At 42.4% G+C, this 26195-nt stretch overlaps 2 protein-coding genes across 3 annotated transcripts in view; both read right to left on the bottom strand.

The window, feature by feature from the left end:
* Positions 1 to 21323, bottom strand: part of grm8a (glutamate receptor, metabotropic 8a) — a 227511-nt gene extending 206188 nt beyond the window's left edge. The window contains exons 1-2 of the mRNA XM_028044501.1: positions 21184 to 21323; positions 13877 to 14670 (exon numbers count right to left, since the gene is read on the bottom strand). Coding sequence (XP_027900302.1) covers positions 13877 to 14419 — 543 coding nt within the window. The 5' untranslated portion in view covers positions 14420 to 14670; positions 21184 to 21323. The remainder of the gene's footprint in view (positions 1 to 13876; positions 14671 to 21183) is intronic.
* Positions 21324 to 23176: 1853 nt separating this feature from the next.
* znf800b (zinc finger protein 800b) overlaps positions 23177 to 26195 on the bottom strand; it is a 31839-nt gene continuing 28820 nt past the window's right edge. For both annotated transcript variants that reach the window (XM_028044148.1, XM_028044147.1), the window contains exons 11-12: positions 25449 to 25560; positions 23177 to 24542 (exon numbers count right to left, since the gene is read on the bottom strand). In XM_028044148.1, coding sequence (XP_027899949.1) covers positions 25459 to 25560 — 102 coding nt within the window. In that variant the 3' untranslated portion in view covers positions 23177 to 24542; positions 25449 to 25458. The remainder of the gene's footprint in view (positions 24543 to 25448; positions 25561 to 26195) is intronic.

The raw sequence follows: 26195 nt of genomic DNA, 5'->3' as shown, positions 1-26195 counted from the left end.
CTGTGACTTCCCCAAAGTCTCATTTTTCTAACTGTCCTACTTTCACTCACATGCATTTGAAAAATACTGTACTTTCTGATGCCTTCTTAGAAATCCTTGAACTATTTTTGATGCTCCAGTTAGAGATCGTGCTTCAGATTTGATGTTTCAGCACCAGCGTCGTTATATATTAAAAATCTATTTCAACGTTGCATTCATTTCCTGTCAGCTCCTTATGCTGGATTACACTTCTAAATCGCTTCGGTAATCTCAGAACCGCGGTAGATTATTTTTGCTAATGCTAAGGACAGTTCCCGTGTAGCTCAGAGGCGGTTCCTTGTTCTTTTTCTAAGTCAAACTCAAGTTTCAAATCGCATTCAACTGAAATGGATTTTCTCGGATGCGTGTTTTGTACATAATGTTAGGGCCAAAGGTCAAAACCACTGCAAGCAAGCCGAAAAATCTCGTAACTCAAAACAAAAAATGAATCGCAATCGGCCTTAACTGCATCTCTTTCAATACATCTGCATGTATTCATAACTGCTTATTGGCATTTTAGAAAAAGAATATGGTGAGCACTTCCTCTGCAAAGATCCTGTAAACAGGAAATTTGGTTGGATTTCTCCTCGCCCATCAAAACGCAGCCTCTCACTTGGAAACATGCGCCTGAGTGTCGGAGCTGCCAGCCTCCATTTTTAGCCCCAATTACACATGAAGGACATGATGAAACTCGCGTCATGAACCGAGAGTCCAAGCCAAGTTTTGAACATTTGGAGTGCAAGATCAAGGAAAGCGACAAGTCATAATAATTAACAATGATTGAAGTTAAATCTCAGATTTGAATCCTCGTCTCTGTTATTGATGCCAGCTGTGCTTCAGCGCTCACATTTAAACACCAGCAAACGGATCGGTGCGTGTTCAGATTTGATTTTTAAAATATATTTCACATCTTGCCTCAAGACTGAATTTAAGACTTTTTTTTCTTCTTTTTTAAATAGGGTGATCCAGATCCAAACACTAACATGATTATCCCAATTTAAGGCTCTACCCCTTTGCTCCGTTTGAAAATATCCAGCTGTTCAATTTTTGTGTAACAATACCAACTGAGAAGGAGAATAACGGGAAAACATAAAAATCTTCTCTTTGCCTCGTTTCCAGTGCTGTGGGGAGGACGAACGTCTCCATCCACACTGGCCGACGGTGCAGCCCTGAACTTTTCATCTCGTGTGCTTTTTTGCCACTTAGAGTAGCAGTCGTAACAGCAATAGGAATCCATCGAAACCCACGCAAATTGATTATTGTTGGACCAGCTAGCAACCGTTTAGATAATCCAAAACGAGAAGAAACTTTCGGTGCATTCAAGTTCAGCAAAACTTTGCTCTACGAGCCTCTAACAACGGTCACAGTTATTTGGTCAACAGTCAAAGTCGGTATGTGGGGAACCGACTGAAAGGATCGTTACGTTTTTTTCCCCCCCACTTTCAGTGGTTACTTCCTGCCCACCAAATGATTTCCCAACTGAACAGAGATGAAAAGACGTACACACACACACACACATCCGGAAAATGCGGATGTTGAAAGTCTCACAACCAGCAGAGCCTCCGCATGTGCTCGTTCTCAGCCCAGACACTTTAAATGTGGCCAAAGCCTTGAATAATTTAAGAGTGCCAATAACTAAACGACAAACTCGGTCTACACAGATGGAGCCGAGTGCGAAAGACAACCTGGATATCTGTATGCAGACGGCGGTGATATCTGGAGGCTACATTAACTTACAAGATTTACAGTATGCGACTCCATTTTTAAAAGCCATTCTTTGGCTTTGGAATATAAAGCAATGTTCTGTCACATTTACAACCATTCTTTGTAAATCAGCCTTAAAGTGTTGCCAAGGAGTCCAGCAGCATTAGAGGCCTGTGCTTTTCAGGCTTGATCTGCCTGGAGATGGTAAGCTGCAATACCAAGTCTGACCAGTAGGATGCGAGGGTGCGCAGAGTGTTTCTACATTTTCTGTCGGTGGGTTTGTATGAGAGAGGAGAGAGACCAATAAAAAGATATTTAAGTGAGCCTGAACACAAATGCACCCATTGCTTTTTTCAGTTAAAAAAAAAACTGAAAAGCATCAACATTTCAACATTTTAAACAGCAGGTGCCTAGTTTACAGGATGAAATAGTGCCCGTCCCTTTCCTGAGTAAACAAAGAAATTAAACTAGTTTCCCCTCAAACTCATTTTCCCTCCCTGGTAGGTTCATTTACTCCAAATGAGAGAATTCATTACTGCGGCAACATTTCACTGCAGATAACACAGTCTTCCGAAGCAAGTTGGGCAATCATGCATGCAGAAAACATTTCTGAAGAACCAAAGCAACAGAAGTTTTATGCTGGTCTGAAAAGTTAAGTTCCAGTCCAACTTTCGAGTGCTTTTATGACGCTTAATTAGCGCAACGGCAACAACGGAACATGCAACAAACGAGACCGCTCCCGCTGCTATAGATGTTCGGACAAAAGGCAAAAAACATTTGCTCTGTGACCGTCGGCACTTTTGTGCAGTTTCTCGTGTAGTCAATATCTCTTTCCTGCAGAAGACATTTTGTTTTCTTGAAGAGAGGTGTGAAAAATGGCACTAATATCTTTGTTCCGTAAAAGCTCACCAGGGTGCTCAGATTGTGTACGCTGGCAGGGCCTCGCCAGAGAGGTCGCAGAGGGGGTTTCTGTGGATGTTGACTCAGTTATCACCAGCAACACATTGAACCCAGATCCCACCAGGGCACATGAATCTTCATTCACCCTCAAAGAATGTACATGACTTTGTTTTTTTTCCTTCCCCCCAATCGACTACAAATTGCCAACTTTCTCATTTTCTGTTAGACAATGTATAAGACCGGTGACGTAATACACGATGGAGCTTTTTTTTCTTCTTTTTTTTTGAGACACCGGAGCTGCCAGGTGAAACTAATAGCATTAATTACGCTCCCATAATTTTCAAGTGACTCATGCTCAGCCTCCATTGGTCACAGCCTTAGCCGAGCGCAAGAGTCGAAGAGTCAAAAACGTGAGTGAGGTCTGTCAAGTGTATCAAACAGTGTGTGTGTGTGTGTATTGTCCACCTGTGATGTGTGAAATCTGGGGCTGTGTGTAATAGCTTCACTTATCCCTTATCTAAGCTTCCATTCAGCTGATGAAAGGAGGGCGAGAGATAGAATCTCATTCCACTTTAATGCGCTCTACGCACTGGTCCTCTCAGTGACAATACTGGGACAGATGGAGCCTTTTTCCGACCCGCACTTTGTCAAAAGTACACACAGTTCAGTGGGAACGACACAGAGAAACGCATTCACGGTCCAGGCGGGAAGAAACCCTAAGCATAAACATCAAGCACATTTTTAATGACCTCTCGTTTTTCATCAGGGGTCTTAATTAAACTTTAAATTACTTTCCTATCTCGTCTAAAAACACAGGCGCTGTTAACTTGTGTTTGCCACACGAGGCCACGTTTCTTCTGAAGCGGCACATAAGGCCGCTTGAGGTAGTTGGGGCATCGGGGGGACACATGCACTTAGGCGCTACCGGTCTTTGGACTGTGCCACTGAAATGTCATGAAACATTCTCTTCAAACAAAAAATGTGCCACTTATTTTCCTTGCAGTCTTTTGAATCCCAGTTGTACATCTGGTGTCATCTAGCCAAGGATTCTGAGACCCACGGAAACATTGGTGCTTCCATTTACTTTTCTAATGCTACATTGGAACTCAGAGATACACATCGCCATTGAAAAACAAACAGATCACATTTATGTAAAGCGCTGTTCAGCTCATCAGCCCCAACATGTTGAACTTTTTGGCTTTGTTCTCGTTGGGATCGAGATAAAAGTTCACATAAGAACCCAGAGCAACATCTAAAGCCCCGCAGGGCACAGTTCACCCAGCTGAGGTCAGTATTGATGATACAAACGTAAGACGGGGCAAGCAAAACTGGCATCTGCAGCATGAGAGAGCTTCAAAAAACCATTTGTGAACAAAAGAACACAAAGATCAGTCTTTGCTAAGAAGCGGTAAATGAACTCAACTTGTGTGAAGTACTTTTTTTAAATGCACTGAGCTGCAGGAAGTTTGTTTAAAGTCAATTTTCACCCAGCTGCACTCTCAAGCATGCAGATCAGAAAGTAACTCAAGGTTAAAGGCCTGGCCTAAGGCAGTGTAACCTCAAGTAACAAGTGGTGGCAGTGTAATGGTGAGGGGCTTCGTTTTTGCTTAGAGACCAAAATTTCTGGTTCCGTTTGTTACAAGTCAACTTAGGGCCTAAGAAAATCTTGGAGGATGTCCGGTCATCAGTTTGTGACTCTTAAGCATTGTGTAGCAGTACGATGCTCCACTTCACACAACCAAGTCCACCTGACTAAAATGAAATGTTCTCCACAGCAATTTTTGAATTTTGGAGTCCCTAGCCCTTCAGGGCCATTACTTGCTCACACAGGACCAAGTTAGTTTGAACGGTTTTTGATCCTCTTAAAATAAATTCCTTTTTTTATTCAGTTCACCTTTGTTTGCCATTAAAATATCTTTGATGATCTGATATCTACAAAGGGACATAAACTTTTCTACTGCCCTGTAGGTTTTTCCAAATGAGAGTTTTTTTAAACACATTGCCACCTTTCCTGATGTGAAAACCCAGCTTAATGGACTGCATATGTTGCCCTTTACAGTGATGGCTAAGCAAATCATTTGTCAGTTTGCATTTAGCCTTTCCTCGTCCAGGGAGCAGCTTAATGAATTGCATATTTGAAGTTCCCCCACTCACCAGCTTCAAACCCAGGCTAAAGGATTTGCACCATCCAGCTGAAAGCGAATCCAATTTAGCCCGCGTTCAGACGCTACAACATCGGGCGGCTCTTAATGGATCATCTCCAGGCAACAATAGATGAAGGCAATAAATAATTTCAGAAGGACAATTAAGTCTGTCTTCATTAACCATTTGCTCGTTAAGTCTGCCTTCGTTAGTGAAGGTTGGATGATTGTGTCCTGCCCCGTTGCAGCAACCCGTGACTTTTCACCCGCCGCAGATGAGTCGCGGTGAAGCGTTTGGCGCGCGCGAGAGCCGCCACAAAACGGCGACCCCGCTTCGCGCCCTAATGAGTCTTCCTGCTCGCCGCTCGGCGTGCTCCGTGGCTTCATTATCGTCACCCTCCTAATGCGTAACGCTTTCATGAAGGACATCAACACCACATCATTACGCCCTGGAGGACGCGGTGCTCTCCTCTTATCGCCATCCTTCCCCCCCCGCAGGGCAGATGGAAGATGCGCTGGATGTCGTTCCAGCGCATCTTTGTCCAAGATTCACTTCCACTTGTTTGCTTTTCATTCAGTCCTCTCTTCTTCTTCTGCTACTGCTCCCTCACTCTCAAGTCTCCTTCACACCCACTACCGTCAGTTCCCCCCTGTCCCTCCATGACTTCATTAAAAAGCAGCCAGCGGGATTAGAACAACACTGTAGATCAAAGCAGGCATAACCTCGTGAATAACGGCCACCTTTGTAGGGAATTATGTCCAAATTGGCATCTGAATGAGAATCGCAGCGCTCCTCGTTAATTGCATTTTGATGCAGTCGTCGTCATCCTCGCGAAGAGAGAATGCCAAATTGATTTGCAATTCAGGAGGTGCCGATTTGCCTGAAAGAAAATTGGTCCGGTATGTCTTTTTAAATGTGCGAAGGGCCCCGAGCTCGCCTTATGCTCCGACACCCAAGGCAAACCCTTCTTCTTCTTCTTCTTCTCACTGATTTGCATATTGTGAAGCGTGTGCGATTATTTAATAACTTATGCAGAGACAAAAGAACCGCTCACTCATGTATGTGTACTGCGGTTCCCACGAAAGACTGAAAATGTCCAGTATGAACAATATGGATTGGAAATGTGTCCCAGCACAGAAAGCAACCACACAAGAGGAAATGAATAAAGAAATTTAACAAAGCACCAGCAAGTTTTCTAGGCACAGAGAACAGAGGTAAAGCTAACACATTAGCATTGAACCATGTCGACGCTTGTAGACACAACATGTAGCAACTTAGCTCTCCTCCAACAGGAACAGCGTCAGAACTTCACAACAACTTTGTACAAGTTCATAAACTTTTAGCACGTTAGCTCATCGTATAAAACAGTTAATCTGAAAAAAAAATAAAAAGTGGTTATAAAAGGTATTCTAAATTATTGGAGTAAATTGAATCCCAGCAACTGAGTCAACACACCCCATGTAAATAACTAGCTGTCGTGAACTAGATGTTTCGCCCAAGCTGTTAAAGACATTAAAGATGTTTAACCGTTAAAAATTAAAGTCAAATTGTATTTTCCGAAAGTGAAAGTAAGGCAAATTACATTTAAAAAATAATAATAATATGAACTTTGATTTTCAAGAGTGTTTAAGTTGAAAATGGTTACTATAAATTTGAAAATTAAATTGCCTAACAAGCTAGAGCTTAAATCACGCTTGCAGGTGTACAACGTTTTAAAATGAATCTCTCCTTGATTGCACAGTCTTGACTTTTATTATGAATTCTCACCTTAGACTATTTTTATTCAGTGGAGGGGAAAAGAAGCATGCCCTAAAAACTGTTTTGCAAAATCACAGGCCCCTTATTATACACTGAGCAACAAACTTATCGATTCGAGAAAACTTTGATCACATTACACAGAGTGGGAGCATCCTGGGGGAGAAAACTTTGCTATCGTTGTCAAGAGAAACAGACCCACAGCAACACAGATCCATCACCCCTAAAAAAGATTGTTCACAAGGTGAAGTTTTAGTAGAGCTGATTTTAACAAAAACTACAAACCCACTTCTGGCAGCAACGTCCTATTTGATGCATCTCCCAGAGATGATTTTTGAATCCCCCTGGTTGACGCTTTGGCAGGTGTCCACTTGCACTGCTCGTTTTGGCAAAAGTTACAAAACTAATGGTGGCTGAACAAAACAAATGCTAATTCTGCTCAAAATGGAGGAACAGAAATAATCATTGGACGCAAAAGAAAAGGCATCGTTTGCCAAACCTTGGCTCACGCCAACCAGAACAAACTCAGCTGGACGTTTGTGAAGCGGGATAGCAGAGCGTGGGAAAGACTTCGGCGTTGGCCTTGGAACACACAACTTCATAAAAAACCTCCGCCGGAGACAAAGACAATAAGCCATCTCCTCAAATGAAGACTGCCCCAAGTGTGTGTGTGTGTGGGCGTGTATATGTGTGTGTGTGAGTTTGAAAGCCTCCAGCAGAATCAATTGCAGTTGATTTTGAATGAATGCAGGGTTCGAGACTGTGTGCGGGTGCAGTGTTTCCAAAGCTCCCCCGAGGCTCCGCCATTCCATTTACTCTCACCGGGGGAGAGCCACCACTTATCAATTTGAGAATTGAATTTCATTTTCAGCTTCTGACACGCAGCGTGCGAGTGTCACTGACTGAAATGCGTCTATCGCTTCATTGTGGGATTTCCTGGTAACGGCAGACAGAGCCGAACGCGGGCGGTGCATCAGTCCCCGCTTTGATGCAAAGGATTCTTTCTTTTATCAACATGAAAAGTATTTGTCGGACACATTTTTTGTGTGTTTTTTTGTTTCGTTTTCCCTTTCATCTAAATTATCCGGAGCAAACGTTGGTATATGATTCAACACTTTTAACTTGTATCCATTATTTTGATCTCGATGTATGAACTTTAATCGCATTGTAAACTGAACATAATGGATATTATGGAGAATAATATTCTTTTTTTTTAATGCAATTTTCTTCAAAGGTTAGCTCATTAGAAGTTCTACATCTTGACTGCCTTGTAGTCTATCAGCCAGCTGACTGGCAGTCTGCAACAAATGGAGGGGGATTACTCTATGCAGCATATAGAGTTTTAAACTAACTTTGAAAGTGTAGAGTATACTTGTATATATTGGGCAAAACACAATAAAAACTCCTTTAGTGCTGATTGGAGACCCAGAGGTGGTGCAGAAAACATTAAATGTGCAGCTTTGCAGCAGAGGGAACACTCCACTCTCTGCACCTTTAAAACACTAATCCCATATCCTAAAATTCAATAGTGCCTCATTTATTCCGTCCACCACACCTGGCAATCAATGTCGTCTGGAAAAAAAAAAATCTGATTTTAAATATTTTTCCTCTTATAAACATCATGCTGCAGAAATGACTCAAGGAAAATCTGGCTAAACCTGCCCAAACGACTTGAGGGCAAAGGTCAAAAGCAGCAAAGTTTAACGACGTTTATGCCAGTGCCCGAACCGATACGGCTCACTACTGGCTTTAAGATTCATGCCATACGTACATGCTTCCTATGAAAGAGACCAATTACTTCATATTCTTAGGGAATTTGCGACTTTAATTTAGCTAATGATAAAATAAAGATGAAAGATTTCAGGGGTTTTTAAACTTTATATCACAGAGTTCTACAGAGGTAAGGTTTCAAAGTTGGGAAGCAGAAAAGAGAAACTTTCACTTTAATCATCTCGCACCTTTTTCCAGGCCATCTGCGACCCGTCTGGGGAGCCGTGACTCCATCCAATAATCTTGCATGAATATTTTCTTTTGGGGGAGAGGGGGGGGGGGGAAATGCAAAAAGTATTTAAAACACATTTATTGAGACAACATGGAAGCCACCAATAGTGAAAGTGCAGTGAAGAGTGCCTCTTTTAATATATGATGGGCTTAGATCCCATAAGAGAGCTGAGTCTGAGCCTCACTCTCTGACTAGATTTCACGCAGGATAGTTTTTAGGCTTTCTAAGAGTCCTAAAATGTTTTACTTTAGACTAAAATGAAGTCAACCGAGTCATTTAAGCAAGCCCCTAAACTCAAGCTGTGAATCAGTGTTGCATCGACATAACAATGTAACAATGATTCAATTTTGATTTGAATTTTTAGAAGACAGTTTTCTGACTTTTGAGGAGGATTGCATATGAAACACCAGTAGAACTTCTCACCTTCACATACATTTCAAAACTGAGGATCCCGATAGTTTCCCCCCCCCCCCTTTTTTAGTTCCACAAAGAGAAAAAAAAGTTCACTACTACTGCACGACTGATCGGAGGACACGGTAATCGTGCGTGCAGTTTTGACTCAGAATTTTAACAGTCAGTTTGAATTTGGAAAAAGAAAAAAGAAACAAAAAAAAAAGGTCCCTAGAATTTGAACTTCAGAGAATCTCACCAGCTCGGCCTCTGATTCAAACACGGCGCTGCGTCTGCTGCTGCAGCTTGGAGCCAAACACTGTTTAGATGCATTTGATGCCGCTGCCAGATCCAAGCTCCAACTTCAGCAATGACTGGAACAAAGCGAGCTGCCACAAGCAGTTGTCAGTCTGTTCCAAAGTCCCTTCCAAATATGTAACCGGTTTCTATTAAAGGTAGTCAAAGTCCCACCAGTAGTACTTATAGAATAGTTTTAGAATAACGACAGTTGATCAACTGGAGGATCAACTTGACATTGTGCCGTCTCTAAAATGGCACAATGTCAAGATGCATCACTTGTAGATAGGCCCCCCGTTGTTCCAAATTATTTTCTCTCTCTAAAACTTAACTGTACATTTTGATTGATGCATTAATTTTTAATTGGCTTTTGAAATGATTTCTGTTGGTCCACAGTTTTTGACTGTAAGAATTCACATTGCTTGTGTTTTTATCTCGTTGCCTGTTCATTTTGACAGGCAACGTGTCAAAGTGAACAGGGCTTATATATGGTTAAACTTCTTCTTCTATTACAGAACTATGAAAGCCACTCCATCAGAAGCCCTTAAGATCTATTTGTAGTCCCAAGAACTTACTTTACTGCCAAAAATATAAGGGTTTGGTGTGAAAGATAAAATAGAAGCTAAAATGAAGAATATAGAAATACAATTTAAAAAAAATACAAGCTATGCTCTGTCTTTAGCGCTACTCTGAATCACAACTAAAATAATAGCTGTAATTAGTTTAAGGTTGGGCCACATTTGAATTAGAGCAGCGACATAATTTAGGAAATTGAGGTTGATAATAGACCGTGTTCATGGTTTACAGTCGTTCAAGCTGGGAAATTAAATCAAATTCATTTGTGGCTTTAATAAACATCGCCGCCCTGGAGTTTTCGATTCACGCCCTGCAGCATGGGAAGAGGGAAAACCTACATGACCGTGTAGGTTTCCATGAGACAAACGAGATTTTATGGTGTACTTTCCCCCATTTTATCTATTCCCACCATACGAGTCACAAGAACACTGGCCAATCAAACAGTGAGAGACAACTTCTCATTTCTAATAACCCAGATTGGCATTGGCTGGTTTTATATCCTCATGACATAACCTCAAATACTGGAAAATACTATCTTTCCAGTATTTATAGTACATTTAAAGCAAAAAAAATTGTAATACGATCCAACTGCATTAATTTAGAAGAGGGAAAAAATGACTTTGAGGTAAACGACAAATGATGTCCATCTGGTTATGACACAAAAAGAGATGACTGCAAAGTTTGTTTTTTTTAAATCCATGCGATTAGCTTGACTTTTTCATACAGCATAGAAAACTTTTTACAAGTTAGCTTAATGCAGTTTGAGAGCGACGCCGTTTTCCATGTACCTCAAGATTACGTCAATATAAATCTATGAATAATTCATAGTGAGTTATTTATATGCCACACAAAATTTCCAGTGCAACACATGTGGGTACCCTGGCCAAGCTAAAGGTCATCCACAAACAATCTCAGTCAGGCAGCAGCTGATTTCCAATAACCTTAATGCTTTGGAGACAAAGCACCTGCATTTTCTTTAACATTCCCATTCAAAATTATGCTCCGTGTTAGAATTTCAAGATATAATATTCAGGTTGATGCCTTGTTTTAAACTTTTGTAAGGGTCTGAAAGGAAACAAAAAAGAAAGAAGCCAGATTTAAACAGAACCAAGTCGTTGTCATAAATCCCCCAAATTTCCCACTCACTTTGTTTGGACAGATTTTCTCCTGCAAAACATGCAGCTGCGGCGATGGCGCGCCTCGCCCTGATTTACAAAAAGTCCCCGTTATCTCCAGCCCCGCCTCGCACCAATCTGAATCATCCCTCAGTGCAGAGCGATAATCTTCAAACGAGGAACCGGCGAACAAAAGAAACATCAGCAGCTCTTGTTTGATTTGATTTCTCTCAGCTGTGGCTCTCAGCAAGGGGCTCCCTCTGCTGCTAAAGCACAGGGAAAAAAATAAATAAAAATAATAAAAACATGGAGAATTGTTGCTTTTTTTATATATTTCTTTTTCACACAATCTGTTGTTTTAATCGCACTTGTCAACTGCTAGAATTAAAAAGACACATAAGCAGACTTTCTCTCTTGCTCTGCTTCTGTGGGGGCCCCCCCAGCACCTCCATCATGTCTTGAGTGGGCGACTGGCTGTGACTGACACCGCCAGATTAGCCTGTTTAAAAAAACCCAAAAACAACAAACAAACAAAAAAACAACATATGTTTGCTTGAAATACATTCGTGCGAACATGTGTTTGCGTCCCACGACATCCAGAAACAGGGGGGGTGGGGATTATTTATGAAGAAGCATGGAGACAAACTGTTAGCACAGCCACAGGCATGAGGTTGACATAACGCAGAGATCCTGCACACACACACACACACACACACGAAAAAGAAAAGAAAAGGGAGGAAAAAAAACCGCAGAAGACTCCCACACACAAATTATCAGCGGACGTACAATGGCGGCACGCGGCGCGCGCGAACACGGAGACACGCGCGAGGCTCCAAAATCGTATTAGGCAAATGAGAGCGAGGCACCGCAGAGGCAGGGAAAGGAACGGCGCTCTCTGTTCGAGGGCTGTTGCTGTGACAGATCCTGGAATAAATCATGTTTAGTTGTTGTTGTTGTTTAATATGCAAATCTTCCATTCAAAGCGCAAGCCGGTTGTTAACATGTGCGTCCTGAAACACAGGGAAAAAAATCCACACCCCACCACCCCACCCAAACACAAGCATATGGATTCCTCTGTGCCAAAGAAATGTGTGGTCACACTGCTGTGGAAGAGCGTGGGATAAACGTGGATGCGAAAAATGCCATGGGCGTCATTACCGGACTCGTATTTCACGATCGCACCGCCATCAGTCGGCCCGGCGCAGCTAATGATGACAATGGGGCGCACACTCAAAGACACCAACACACACCTGAAATGCATAAAGGCTTCAGGAAAGGATGTTTTTAAAAAAACACACACAAAAGAGTTGCACCCTGATGAGGACACTCAATTAGGCCCACACACCTACTTGAAAACACGGCATCACAAACCGGCGTCCTCGCAGGCGACACACGTGCGCATAAACAACCGTAGGGCGCAGGAAATGAAGTGGCTGTTGACAGATTTCGAGCTCGTAATAGATACCCACACTTGGCTGCAATTTTTATTTTATTTTATTATTATTTGTATTATTTCGCTCAACCTTAAACTTACTTGCAAGCATCGCTCGACACATCGGTTTCTCCTTCAGACGCATCTGAATGTCTGATTGAAATCGCACTTTGGGCTCCGAGAGTGAAACGCAAAGGCTATCTGTCTCCTGCAACTGGTGAAGGAAGAGGTGTCACCGCTGCAGAGACCGATAAGGCTTCAAATGGCTGCCGCCATTGAACTTTATCTGGCCTATATGGGTGAAGGGGCTGGATGCTGCGTGGGATGGCAGTGATTCAGCAAGTGCAGTGCTTGGAAAAAGTGTTCATACCCCCTTGAACTTTCACACTTTACAACCTTAATCCTTATGAACGCAATTTACTGGGATTTCGTGACAGATCAGCACACAGGAAATGTGGTTTAAGACTTTTCAAACATCTGAAAAGCGTGATGTGCATTTATGTTTAGCACCCATTTAATCACCCAAAGTAGAACATTACTAGCATTACATTAGGTAGTCTATTTGCTGGCCTTTTTTCACCCTATACTCCAATTCCCCAAAACATCCAGTGCAACTCTATGTGAGATTCAATCTCGGTGTAAATCCAGCTGGTCTGCAAGGCGCATAAGAGCACATTAGTGAACAAACCGGATCACGAAGAGCAAGGAAGACAGTAGGAGGGTCAGGAAGAAAAGTTGTCACGAAGTTTAAAGTAGTTACTCAAACTTACCGAGACATCGCTGCCCTATTAAACTGACAGGTCGGGCAAGGGAAGCATCGTTTAGAGAAGCAGCCCATAACACACACGTTAACTGACGGACTTGCAGAGGTCCACACCTCAGGTGGGAGAGTCTGTTGGCTTAAATCCAGCCTTTATGGAAGAGTGACAGGGAGAAAGTTATTGTTCGAGAAAACCGATAATAGGTTCCACTTGCAGTTTGTCAAAAGCCACGTAAGGGAATGTGAAAACAACTTAGAATTGAATTAGGAAAACTAACACTGCATTCATCATCAACAAACCTTTCCACTTTGAGACATGGTAGGGACAGTATGAAGCAGATGCAGGGATTTCTTTTTGTCCCCGTCAAGGGACAAACAGGCTGGTCAGGGCAACAAAGAGAAAGTTGGAGGCAAATACAGGACTATCCTGGAAAATAACATGTTAAAGGGCTGGGAAAAAAAATCTTTAAACTGGAGTGAACATTCACTCTTCAGCATGACAATGACCCCAAAGAGTCAGTGAGGCGATGTACAGTAGCTCATAGTTATATTACACTTAAATCCAATTAAGAATCTGCAGCAAGACATTCAAAGTGTCCAGGGAATGAAAGAGAAAGTTCAGCAACAGATATAAAACTTTGGAACATGAATACAAACGCCACCACACTTCTAATTTTCCCTTGACTTCACAAGTATTCACTTCTTTTAGTTGATCAATCAAGCATCCTACATTTAGGTTTGTGGTTGTAAAGTCGAGATGAAACAGAAACAGTCACGAATCCTACCTTGAACAGACGCAGGATGTTGGCCACCATGATGGACACGGAGCTGGACGCGGCCCCGATCACGCCCACAATTTTGTCGGGCTTGGTGAAGATCGGAGGGTCTCCGTTGGCGCAGCGGACGTCGGAGCCGTCCCTTTCTATTAGGGCCTGCACAAACGTCAGGGACTGCTCCAGAGCGTACGTGTCCCTGGAGCAGGTATCCAAGATCCGGGCCCCCAGCGTGATGTTGGGCAGCAGTTCGGGATCCTTATTGATCAGGTCAATGGCAAACATCATGGCCTCCAGGCGGTGGATGCCCTTCTCCTTTTTCAGCTCCCCGCAGGGCGTGCCGCGATCTCCCCGTGAATGCACCGGGAAAAGCCCGCCGAGTATGATGTCGCCGTCCAGTCGGATGGAGTGAGCGTATTCCGGAGCGGCCTGGGGGTCTATCGGGACTCGCTGAGGGGATGTGACGGGAAAGAGCCAGGTGTAAGAAGCAGCCAGAAGCAGGAAGATGACAGAGGGAGAATGGAGGGGAAAAGTCGGGCCCCACTGAGATTCCATGATCAAAGAGGCTGGTAACAGAACGCGATCCGAGAGTCTTTAAAGATTATTAAAGTCGGCCCTTTTCTACTGATTAATGAGGCGGGGGTAAAGGACCCCAGGTGCGGAGTTAGCCGAGACCCATGAGCAAATCATAATCCAGGGAAGACGGAGCACGGGCAGGAGGTGTAGCAGGAAATGTGGCACTTCAGCTGCGAGTATCTGGTTCGGGGGCAGAGCGTGTAAACCACAAGTCACATCTTTTGCAGAGCCTGTTGAAGAGAGAGAGACAAGACATGTTGGTGCCATTAACTGTGCAAGGGTCAAACTGCTGCAGGGTAGCAAATCTCACATGGCATGTGGAAAACCCTGACCAAGATGAATGAAGCTACAAAAATAAAAGGATATACAAAGGCTCTCAAAAGTGCATAAACCTCCTGTAAAAAATGCCCAATGTAATAAAACAATTAGACCACAATGAATAATTTCAAGACTTATTTCACATGTGACATTTATCCTCTAATGAAAAATGATTGCGCTGAAAGGCAAAAAGTTAAATGGAAAAAAAAAGAAAAGAAAGAAAAGGAGTGGATCAGTCTGCTGCCCACCATTAAACTGAAACCTGGTCATGTTTGTTGCAGTGTCTCTCTTGGCAGAATCCCCAACCGGCCTGTCAATGTCATTACAAACGTCCAGTTTGTCCTGGAACTTTTGTCCCACGTTTTCTGCAATTGCAGATTACAGTTTTCATGACGCCATGGATTCTCCTGTCATTTGGATCCTTTGTGACCAAACGATGGCTTTAACTAAGCGAAGGGAAGTCGAGGAAATCCAATTAAAACTGCAGTTCAGGTTTAATTCATGTGGTGGCAGGTGTAAACTCCAGAAAACTGAATACGTAAATGGACCAGAAGGGGTTTCGGTGCAAAATATTTGTTAAAGGTGTGCGACTAGATTACTACAAAAACCCATTGGGAGTGTGCTTATTGGACAGCAAAAAAAAACCCCATCCCAAGCAGTTTCAGTTTGTTGTCGCCTCTACACCCTTATTCACTGCTGGCAGGTCAAGGAGAGAAACGGCTTACGGAGGACCTTGTTGAGGAGCTCCTCGGGCTACTCGCATGACCACCTGCTGCAGTTGTGACGAAGCAGAAGAAGGAGGAGGTGGGGTGAAGAGAGGAAGGAGGGAGAAGAAAGGAAAGAGAGATGGAGTTAAAAAATAAATAGAGAGACAACAGAAACATGAGGCAAGCGACGGCATCGCAAAGACACAACAGAGCCGCGGAGCGACTGTGCATCTGCTGCAGTTAAATAAACATATATTCAATGTGTGTCCTCCTCCTAGTAGGCTTCAAACTCAACAGGTAAAGTGAATGTTAAAGGGATTTTTTTTTTATTTGACATCAACATCATTAAGTGTTGAAACGCTTTATCGGCTTTCACCCACTGCAGGAAGGTTCCGCCTTCACCCCCGGTTGTAATAATGTCATGCTTCCTCCACTGAGCTGCGCAGCAAGCAGCCATATTGTTGCAATAAGTTGGTCGGGGACTGAAAATTGCTTATGACGAACTGGCGGATTTCTACACGGCGTGACTGCTAATGTGCTTTCATTAGCCGAGGCCCCTGGGAATTTATTTTCTCATTTGCCTCCCCTGATCTCAAACCCTTGATTTTCTTTTTTTTTCTTCTCCTTCTTCTTCTTTTGCGAGTGCAGACAGGGTGAAGAGGCAATTTGTGCAAATTTCTGGGGCCTAAATAAATATTTAAAGATAATTAATCGTTAGCTTGACAGCCAGATTCAAGGAGAAAGGAAAAAATATATATATTTTCCCTTTCATTTCTTTCGGTGAGCTCCATGGCAACAAATCTAACACTAACACTTTCATTTTTGGCAAGTACGAGTATCCAGTTTGTGTGAATATAGCCGCATAACTTCAGCCTAGTGTGGAGTGTTTTGTTCACACAAACAGCCATACATCGTCTGCTACATTAGCTCCCTAAATATGCAGCACCTTTTCCTCTACACTTCAATAATAATAAGAGCATAAATGCCAGTACTCCAACCAGTCCCAGCTCTTGATCTAGCGAAACAGATTTAGATTCACTAAGGTTCTGGAAAAGACATTTAATAAGACTAAAACTAGAGATGCCTCTAAAACCATGCAGGGCTGAAACTGGACGCCGCTGATATAAGCCACAAATGTTTTTTTTTAAGTCCAAAACTTAAGGAGTTTTTGTAGCAGAAAGGTATTGAACCAAAAGGCACCCCTCGACAAACTCCTAAAGTAAAGTTAGTCTCATCTTACTTCAAACTAGACCCGGCATCAGTGGAACAAGCGGCGACAACATCCTCAAGCAATCAACTGCAATACCAGGAAGCTTTAAGTGGATAAGTTGCACTATTACTTATCCGTTTTTGTGTTCTAATGGGTTATTTTAAGAAAAATAATCTTACAGCATGGTCTACACATTCATCTGAAACTGTAGAATATGCAATTTTATCTTTAAATCAGACTGCTGCAGGCTTTCTTTGGAAGTCAAAAATACTGCAGATTAAGCGATTAAAAAAAATTATAGAGACGAAACATTCACCATCCACAGATAGCAGCGCAAGAAGTACCCAAGCAATAATCACCAGATAATGTCTCATTGGAAGCTCTGCAGATGTTCTGTCTGAACTGACACAGATGTTATTGCAAATCCATTTAGGCAACAAGTCTTGATTCACAAAATGCCTATATTCAGATATTGGCCCAGGTAACACACATTTTTAAATGTTTGGCAAGATGAGAAACAAACACCAGTTGACATAACCACGGTTACCAAGTCGGATAGCATTAAACGCAGGTGTGCTGGTGTTAAAGTAAAGGTCATTACCTCATGGAAGAGCACGGCTTGGTTCATCCTCATGCTTTTCAGTCTTTAGTAGTCAGGCAGCTTGAGTTAAACTCCCCCTTTGACAACTACCCACCTAAATATGAAGGAACAGTGACCTTTTATCTGACAAGCAGAATATAAACAACCATAGTCATGGCATTGTCCCTTCAAACTGGAGATTATTGCTGAGCCAAGCAGATGTCTGATTTCCTTGAAGAAGCCCAATCCTTGCGGGTCAAGTTCATTATTCCAAATAACCAAATTTCAAGTGCCAGCTATTCCCTAACTGTACACGGAGATCCCGTTCCCATGGCCAACGAAACAACAGGCAGTCCAGCTTGGAAAAGGGGTGAAAAAGTTTCACACTGAAGGTAGAAAACCATCCTGCAAAATCCAGAGCAAAACAGTAGGGGTGTGCTGCTGAGAGAGTGATGTACACAGCTGTGATCACTCAGCTAGTGATTGATCAGTGACAGGGAAAATACACAGGAGACAGAGAGCGAGAGGGCAGAGCTGATCCAGAGGGACACGAAAACTAAGAGAAAAGCCTCCCTTTTGATTCTTTGACAATAAAGCCAGCCAGGCAAACCTGAGAAGTATTTTTTTTTTGAGAGGCTTTTGTAATGCTGTTCTCTCTCAAAACATAAAATAAAATAAAATCATGAGTTTTTAAGTAAGCACCTCATCTTGAGTTTCCATCTTGCAGAACTGGGCTGCCATAAATCATTTTCTGGCTTGGATCCCCCCCACCACCTCTTGCTTTAAGACAGGCGAGCTTGTACCACCCTGCAGGAGATCCTGCTCCTAATCTTTCACTGCATCTGTTCCTGCTGGATCAGATCCTGCCCTTTTGCTCCCAAAAAACCTCCCCTGTGGTAACACAAGGGCTCTCCTGTACTCAGCTTTTAGAAACAAACTTTAGCAGCCCCTGTCCCCCCCAACCTTGATTTTGTCCACACAAGGCCCCACGAACAGGCTTGGGAGTCTCGGTTGGCATCACGGCTTGACACTTGATGAATATAATTCATTCCTGTCCCAATTAATTCATCAGTTCCTCCCCACTCAAAATGGAAATAGGTCAAAGCCACTTCTACAAGCCAAGCAAGCAAGCCCCCGCTACAGTTAAAGCCCCCAGCATTATATAGGCTAGCCAGCTCTGATTCATCTGCAAACACTATAGTCTACTTACTGCATCATTGTTTATTAAACACTTTCTCCTTGGCGAAGTCACAGAGGGTTTCTTAATGAGGTTTAGTGGCCCCAGTAATTCTGATGTGCAGTATATGTAACTCACATCTGTTTCCGAATCTGTCTAATCAAAGTCCGGCACATCTCAGAAGCAGAGGTTCCTGTCGCAACGTTTTATTTCACAGCGCTTTGCACAATTACTCATAGCCACCGTGGCTTCCCGTACCTTGTCACAAACGTCAACGAAATGCCGTTCGGGATTGGTGGGACCGATTTGAATTCGGCCACCTTTACTGCGACGACCCTAAATGAAACCGGTCTCCAAATGTCCCGCATCATTTTTTATTTTTTTTTTAAACAGTATGAATACCACGCTTTTTCTGAAGGCCTCAAGCGGAAAGAGCAACGCCGCTAACTGACAGGTCAGACGAGGAGAGCGTTAATCAGAGAAGCAGCCAAGTGGCCCAGGGTAGCCGCAGAGATCCGTCAAGATCCACAGCTCATGTGGAAGAATCGGAATTAGAATGCACTCCAGAAATCTCGCCTTCAAGGAAGAATGGAAGGAAAAGAGGAAGCCATAAGGGGGACGCAGCAAACGTGCAGGAGAAGGCGCTTTGGTCAGATGAGACCAAGTTCGAACGTTTCACCCAAAACTCTACACTGGCTACCCCCGGTCCTCTGCTGAAGAGAACCGCTATGATGACATGATGATGATGATTCCAAAGTGATCAGGGTTAATGGGAAGTTTTATGAAGCGACGCCCAAAGGCAGAACAATGACCATAAACATACAGCCCAGTGCTGCAGTGGAATGGTTTTGATCAAAGCATATTCATTTGTGCAAACGGTCCAGTCAAGAGTTTCTGGCAACACCTAAACGACGACATGCCATCTTGTGTTGAACTTGCACATGGAATTCAACCACCTCCCCTGCTCTCTCCCCCCCCAAAAATACTCAAGCTTTTAGCTGTAACACGACAATATATGACAAAGTTTAAGGCATTCGACAGCTGCAGGCATTAGGTAACAAGTTCAAATCTGTTCTGTTTATTCAAGCTGCAACTGCACGCAAATGTCTCCAGAGGGACGCTGAAAAGAAACAGATCTGATCGGGGTGAAGGAACCGGCCTCCAGCCTCATTTACACTCAGTCTCTGAAGATTATCAGTGCCTTGAAGGGTGAAAGAGGTGACATTTGTGTGTTCGCACTCACATACAACCCACCTGATCTTATGCTAATCATCTTGGGCTCTTACTCCTTCAACCTCAAGATAGCTCTTATTATTCTTCTCAAATGCTGGGGGAGAGCGGAGGGGGCGGGGAATGATTTAATCTCTCTTGTGGCTGCCTTGAGGAAGAGGAGGAGGAGGAGGAGGAGGATGATGAGGGTTCCCCTGCTGTGATGTTTAGTGGCTCAAAGATGAAGAGGGTTGAACCCTAAAAAGCCTTCAGTGAGCTCATCACTCTTTTTAATTTACACCCTCGGCTGGTTGTTGGGAGTTCATCCCTCCACCTCCGGCGACTTCATTCTTATATCTGCAATCCTGTGCGAGCCACAGTTTGCCTCCTCCTCTTCCTCCTCCCAGTCTTATCCCTTGCTGCATGCAGCCCCCCCTTCCCCCCCTTTCATCACTGGTTTTGGAGAGAGAATGGGTTTGCTCTTCTCAGAAAGAGATAGCTGTTCTGTCCTCTTCCCCCCATCGTTTCTTCCTCACTCATGGTCCGAGAGCTGTTGGTCAGTGAGTCCCTTTGGAGCACTTTTCTCTTACTCCCTGGAGCCACTTGCTGATCTTTACCTCCATTCCTCTACCTGAGCAGGTCCTGCGTTTTGGACTCTTAAGGGCGTCAAACAGATGTATGAATCAAAAAATATACAATCATTTAGAAACACACGTTCAAGTCCAATTGCATTTTTTCGCCAACATTTCGCACAGAGAGAGTCGCGCGTCTCCGAGATAAAATGCATATTGAGAGAGTTGGAGATCAAAGTCTAGGCGTGTGCGCTGATTATGCATCCCCAATAGGCTCGATTCCGGGGGTTCTGGTTGCAGCCTAATTAGTACCAGTGCAGAGAGAGGCAAATGCACTTTGCATTATTTCATATATACCTCCAGTACGACAGTATGCATCAAGTTCAGACATCCATACTCACCCAACAACTACTGCGCAGCGCATGAGACAATCTGGCATTAAACACCCATCACCGAAGGAATGTGAAGACACCCACGGAGGGAGTATTAAAGGTAAGAAAATCAGAAATTCAGGTTCCACCCACGATGTGGAAGAGGGGAAGCATCCCGCGGGGTCCCTGTCCGCCTTAGGCAACTTCCTTGCGGAGCTCAGCAGTTTCACAGCTCAAATAATATACATATATATTTCAGTCCTGGTGAAGAGAGAGAGAGAGAGAGAAAGATGTCTCCAAAAATCAAAAGATTGATCGCAAGACAATAATAATAATGATAATAATGAAAAAAAGATCCGCAAAAGGGCATGGAGCCGCAGTCGTGACGCAAACTGTAACTATTAACTCCGCACTTGTTTAAGGAGACAATGGAGATAGAGGCTGTCTGCAGAAGCCGATGACCAAGAATGAATCTGAGATACAGAGAGAGAGAGACAGAAAGAGAGAGAGAGAGGATGGAGAGAGAGGTGGAGGAGGGGGAGACAGAGCAGAGGAATTTATGACACGCGGCACGGATCAATATTGTAGGTAAAACCCACCTGATTAGGGTGATCCGTAAGCTCCCACGCACACTTTGCTCGTGGTCACTTCTCCGTTAAAGTCTGCTTGTGTCTGCTCGTGCGCGCGCGCAACCACACACACAACCCGCTCAGAGTCCTTAGTGCTGGTGCACGACGCACCAAATCAACGCCTAATTGCGCCACTATCCTCATGCAGACTCCCTCCTCCACAATCAATTAAGTTTATTACTGATCAATTGGATGCATTTCTGTCCCCTTTTGCTTATTTGAACACATTAATAAGTCATCCAAAAAAAAAAAGCACGGTTAATTGAACGAACTTCCCCAATTTATTTTCCACTGAGCCCATTGATTATCCCCTCCTTCAAAGCAGCTTCCCTTGTAAAAACCAGCGCGCCGCGGCTCTTTGTGGTAAATGGAATTAAACAAATGAACCGCGTCCCATCTGCTGTGTAATAACAATTTGATAAGCTGTGTGTGTGGAGGCAATAGGAACAAGACTGGGGTGTTCCCTCTGACTGACAACGTTGGGGTGAGGGGGATGTGAACAACACGTTCAATTTGTCGATCTTACCGCGTTAGAAAAACACAGAGGGGCGGGTCAATGGCACCATCTTGTGGCAAGAGGGGGTAATTACAACGTCAGATAAAACCAGATGGTGATTTTCTTGCCCAAAAATGACCAGTGCAATGATCCAGTGCACCTGCATGAATAATCATCAAAAGGTGTATTTATTATTGATTGTTCAGATTTAAAAAGTGATGCCGGCCACATTAAATATTCCTTCTGAACTTGTATATTGAAATATACAACATTCAAGGGGAAGTTGTGTCACAGCAGCCGGAAGCTTCAATCTCCAGGTAGTGGAGCTACTTTAAGTAGGCCGAGAGCCTGCAAGGTGATGTTGGGTTTAATTTGACCATGACGACAAAAAAATGACACGCAGTAAGCAGATACATTTGAGTTTATCAGATTTGACGAAATCCAATAAATTCAGATTATATTCTCAACATTCAGGAGGTTTTTTTTTTTTTTTTTAATTAAACATTGGCTAAAACTATAGATTTGAAGATGGGAAAGTCTGAGCTATTATAGGGAGAAAAAAAAATCTTTATGGCTGCATAACATTTTTTCCATACAGATGAGTCTTGTGAATATGTAAATGTTAGTTTCAATTCAACTAAAGAAATAAATCATTTTTTGCACTTTATTGACTTTATCAATAAAGTGTAAAAAAGATATTCCTTTTTTGGAATATCTTGATATTCCTCATTAAGATATTCCTTTCTGAGGAATATCATTATCTATGTCATTCACTGCATTCACTAAATTGTATTTATATTTCAAATTGAATTATTAGCTTTAATTAACGTTTTAATGTTATAATTCATTGAAGTGCATTTGCCAATTCTTTTACATTTCTTTTGTGCCCCTCCTCCCCCAGGCCGGTAGGGGGCCCTAATGAGTGGAAGAAATTCAACAATTCATGATTAAAAAAAATAACACCGACTAACACAAAACAAACACAAATCCATATAGAAATCCACTCGGGGGCTTTTGAGTAGTACGTTTTTATTTATTAAATAGTGTCTTTTAACATTCTGGTCACATCTGAAAAGGCTTTTCTACTTCTGGTGGTCTCTAGAGGAAAAAGCTTAACATATCACAACATATGATGAACAAAACTTCAGGACAAAAAACAAAAACAAAATAAAAACATACATGAACTAAACCCCTCCGAGTCATGTCTTTGTGCTCTCATGTTTTAACAAGCAGTAAAAAATGAAACAAAAACAAAACAAGTGACAAGTGAGCAACTTAAACCTGCTGTAGAATGACACGCCCACGGCTCAAACATGTTAGAAACACCTGGGGAAAAAAACAAAAAACAACTAGTAAATAAGTACATTATCTATTATAGCTATTATTTATACCATCCGACATGGATGAGTTAATATACAGTATGTCTGCTGCAGAAGCCTTTGTTACAAAAATAAAGGTTGGTCTTTCTTTGTTTCTGCTTTTTGTTCTATTTCATGGCTTACAGTTTGAACATTAAGACATATCTACATTTGGTCTTCCTCACTTTCCTCTGATCTTGGTCTTCCCTCCAAACTCTTCCCAGTGTCTCAAAGACTACCTCTGCGACCTTCAGCAGTCGCCATCTAACAATCGCAACGGTTGGACTCACAGAAACACATTTTTATAAGCAAACAATGCACAAACTAGTAAAAATAAACATATTACGTTGGTAAAGATTAAAAACTAAGATAAGACAGATCATGTAAAAATGCTCCAGTGTAGAGATTTGTGGAGGGCTTTCAGTCAGGGATGATTTTGCTTTCTGTAGACCAGCTCTTAGGCACTGAGGATGTAAGGTAACATAACAGCGTGTCTAATAGGGCTGTGGAAGGACATAAGGTCAATATAAAGGCAGTTAGAAAGTAAATTCTTCCAGTTAATGTCTTAAAAAACTACAGCAGTAAGACTGTAACCTGTTGCAAATTTTTACCCTCAGTCTCACTGTAGCTCTGTCTTTCATACATTATTTAAAGTTTCAAACCATCTGAAGAAATAGATTTAACCTTCAGAGTCGCACCAAAGCTCGATCAGACAATTAGGTTTTAGCATAAACAAGAAAGACTGGGTTTTGTTTTATAATGGGGACAATTTGACTGATTTTTTTTTTCTCATTTCTGAATTAAAACAAATTCATATTCAAGGTAAGTTCACCTTTGCTAGTTTTAGTGCTGCCAAGCAGCAGAGAACAACAGCAGATTAACTTATTTGGAAGATAAATGAGGGTTGGAAATTTACATCTTTCACACTTCCCAAAAAACTCAGACTTTAAACGAGGAACTGATTTGAGATGCCAGTGGAATACCCTTCAACGAGGCACAGTTCAGCTGAGGAAGATTAAGTTATAATATTCTTCATTTTTAAAGAATTCAAAAAATATCTTTCATATGTAACCGGGCTGAGCCCAGAAATCCAGTTTCTGATTTCCTCGTTCTCACTCATTCGCAACTTGCTAAATGCAGGATAATATAAGCAAAGCAGTAAATATCTGTAGTCTGCATATAGCTCCATATTTACATGAGTAAATACAGATATGTATATGTACAGCAGATTGGAGTCTTTGTGTAGATAGCAGCAGGCTGTCTGGCTTCGTTATGAAACTACATATTGTCAGTTTACAACAGTTTTTTTTTTTTGGTTCATATGCAACTATTCTCTTCTGTAAGGCCCTGCTTAGTTTCTTCCTTCATGTTTCCAGGTCTTCCTTGTACTTCCTCTAGTAGTCTCAATTTTCCAGTTAAATGTTTTGATTTGCTGTGTAATTGTTTGTGGCTTTCTGTTCTTCGTTTGTGGCGATCTGCAAGTCGAAATGAGAGAAGGAAACAAACAAAAAACAGTGAAATCATCAGCACAAGTTAAAGGTGAACAGAAGTTAGAGCACTTCACCCCTTAAACCTTTTTATGCTTATTTGCAATATAACCAAAAATGTCAATGTAATTTAGTAAATCGTGATTCTTAAATGTTCAAATGAAAATCAGAGGTTTTCTAATTGGATTTAGCTCTGGGTTTTGACTAGGTCAGTCTAAGACATGAATACTCATAGATCTAAACAAGAAATTCCCTAATTTCCCAGGATTTTGACATAATCAGCATCCACAGCCAATGTATTGGCCAACATGTTGCTCGTATTTATTTTAAAGACCTGTTTTTCTTTAATCTTTTATCAGTATCAAGTAGAATCCAAATGAGTCCTTCACTTTCATGCACTACTTTGTGTGGATCTATTTAATAAAATCCCAATAAAAAAAGGAAGATTGTAGTTTTAATGTCATAAAAATAGTAACCTCTAATTTATTTATTTATAAAACTATAGATTTAAAAGCCTGAACAGAAACGTGTCGCCGTTTTTAGTGAGCAGAGAGAGGCAGTGTGATACACAAATAGGTAAATAAAGAATGGAGGAAACAGCTGGTCAGTGTGCTGATTAATGGCTTCGTCTCTCTACCAAAGGGAGTCGTCTTCTGCACAGACAGAACCAAAGCTTACTTTTGCCACACACAAGACTTTGTGGTAAGCAACGTCTTAAAAGGGCAGACTTTTAAGAATGTGCTGAGGTACGCAGCATTTCAGCCTTACTTAGTGGTTTCTGGTTGCACACACACTGTGAGGGGAGGAGGGAAAAACAAAGACAAGGAGGAAACCGGAGGACGGGACGGGAATGAAGAAGAGTCGGTGTGATAAAGGTGAGTGCTGTATTCTTACACTGCGCGTTTCACCAGAGCAGAGATTTGGAGCGGGTGCTGACTCCTTTCCTCCTGCTCACTGCTCCCACCGTAGCGTTTCGATGGCTCCGCTTGTGAGACTCCAGGTACAGCTAGATTTAAAAGGTGGAGGAAAAAAAGAATTGAAGAGGAAGCAAAAATAAAATAAAGTTTATACTTATGGTGCGTTCACACCAAACGCGTCCGACGCTTCCGAGTTCGACATGTGTGCACTTTGAATGCAGACGCTTGACACTTTGCTCTACACAGTGTTTTGCACGTCAGGCGACTCTCATTCAAAGTCTATGTGGAAGCACGTTGAGGGCGCGCCAGACACGTCTACGTTGCTCTAGCCGTTGTTTTCCGTTGCTGGCCTACTTTTCGGACGTGTTGGGTGCGTTGGACACTCTTGGCGCGTCAAGCGCTCAAAATCGCGCCACGTTAGATGCGTGAAGCGCGTCACAACGGGCCCTCGATGCGCCACCACATAGGCGTTGAATGTAAACCAGACAAGCCTGATGCTCACCATTACAGAGATGTAACCGTTAAGATCAGTTTTTATCCCATCATTGACAGATTGTTGGAACCAATAAATGCCATGTTTACATAATTTGGGGGATTTTATAGTCAGCACAAAAGTTTTAAGACTGGTGGCAATTTTGTTTTTCAACCAAGTTTCCTGCCTCAGTGTTTTAACATTTCTTCTTTTTTTTTTTAATCAGACCAGTGGCGGTTTTCACATGAATGG

The sequence above is a fragment of the Xiphophorus couchianus genome, chromosome 17 (genome assembly GCF_001444195.1).
Source record: "Xiphophorus couchianus chromosome 17, X_couchianus-1.0, whole genome shotgun sequence".
Classification (NCBI taxonomy): Eukaryota; Metazoa; Chordata; class Actinopteri; order Cyprinodontiformes; family Poeciliidae; genus Xiphophorus; species Xiphophorus couchianus.
The sequence above is the reverse complement of the archived record's forward strand: the minus strand, read 5'-3'. Positions and strand labels throughout refer to the sequence as shown.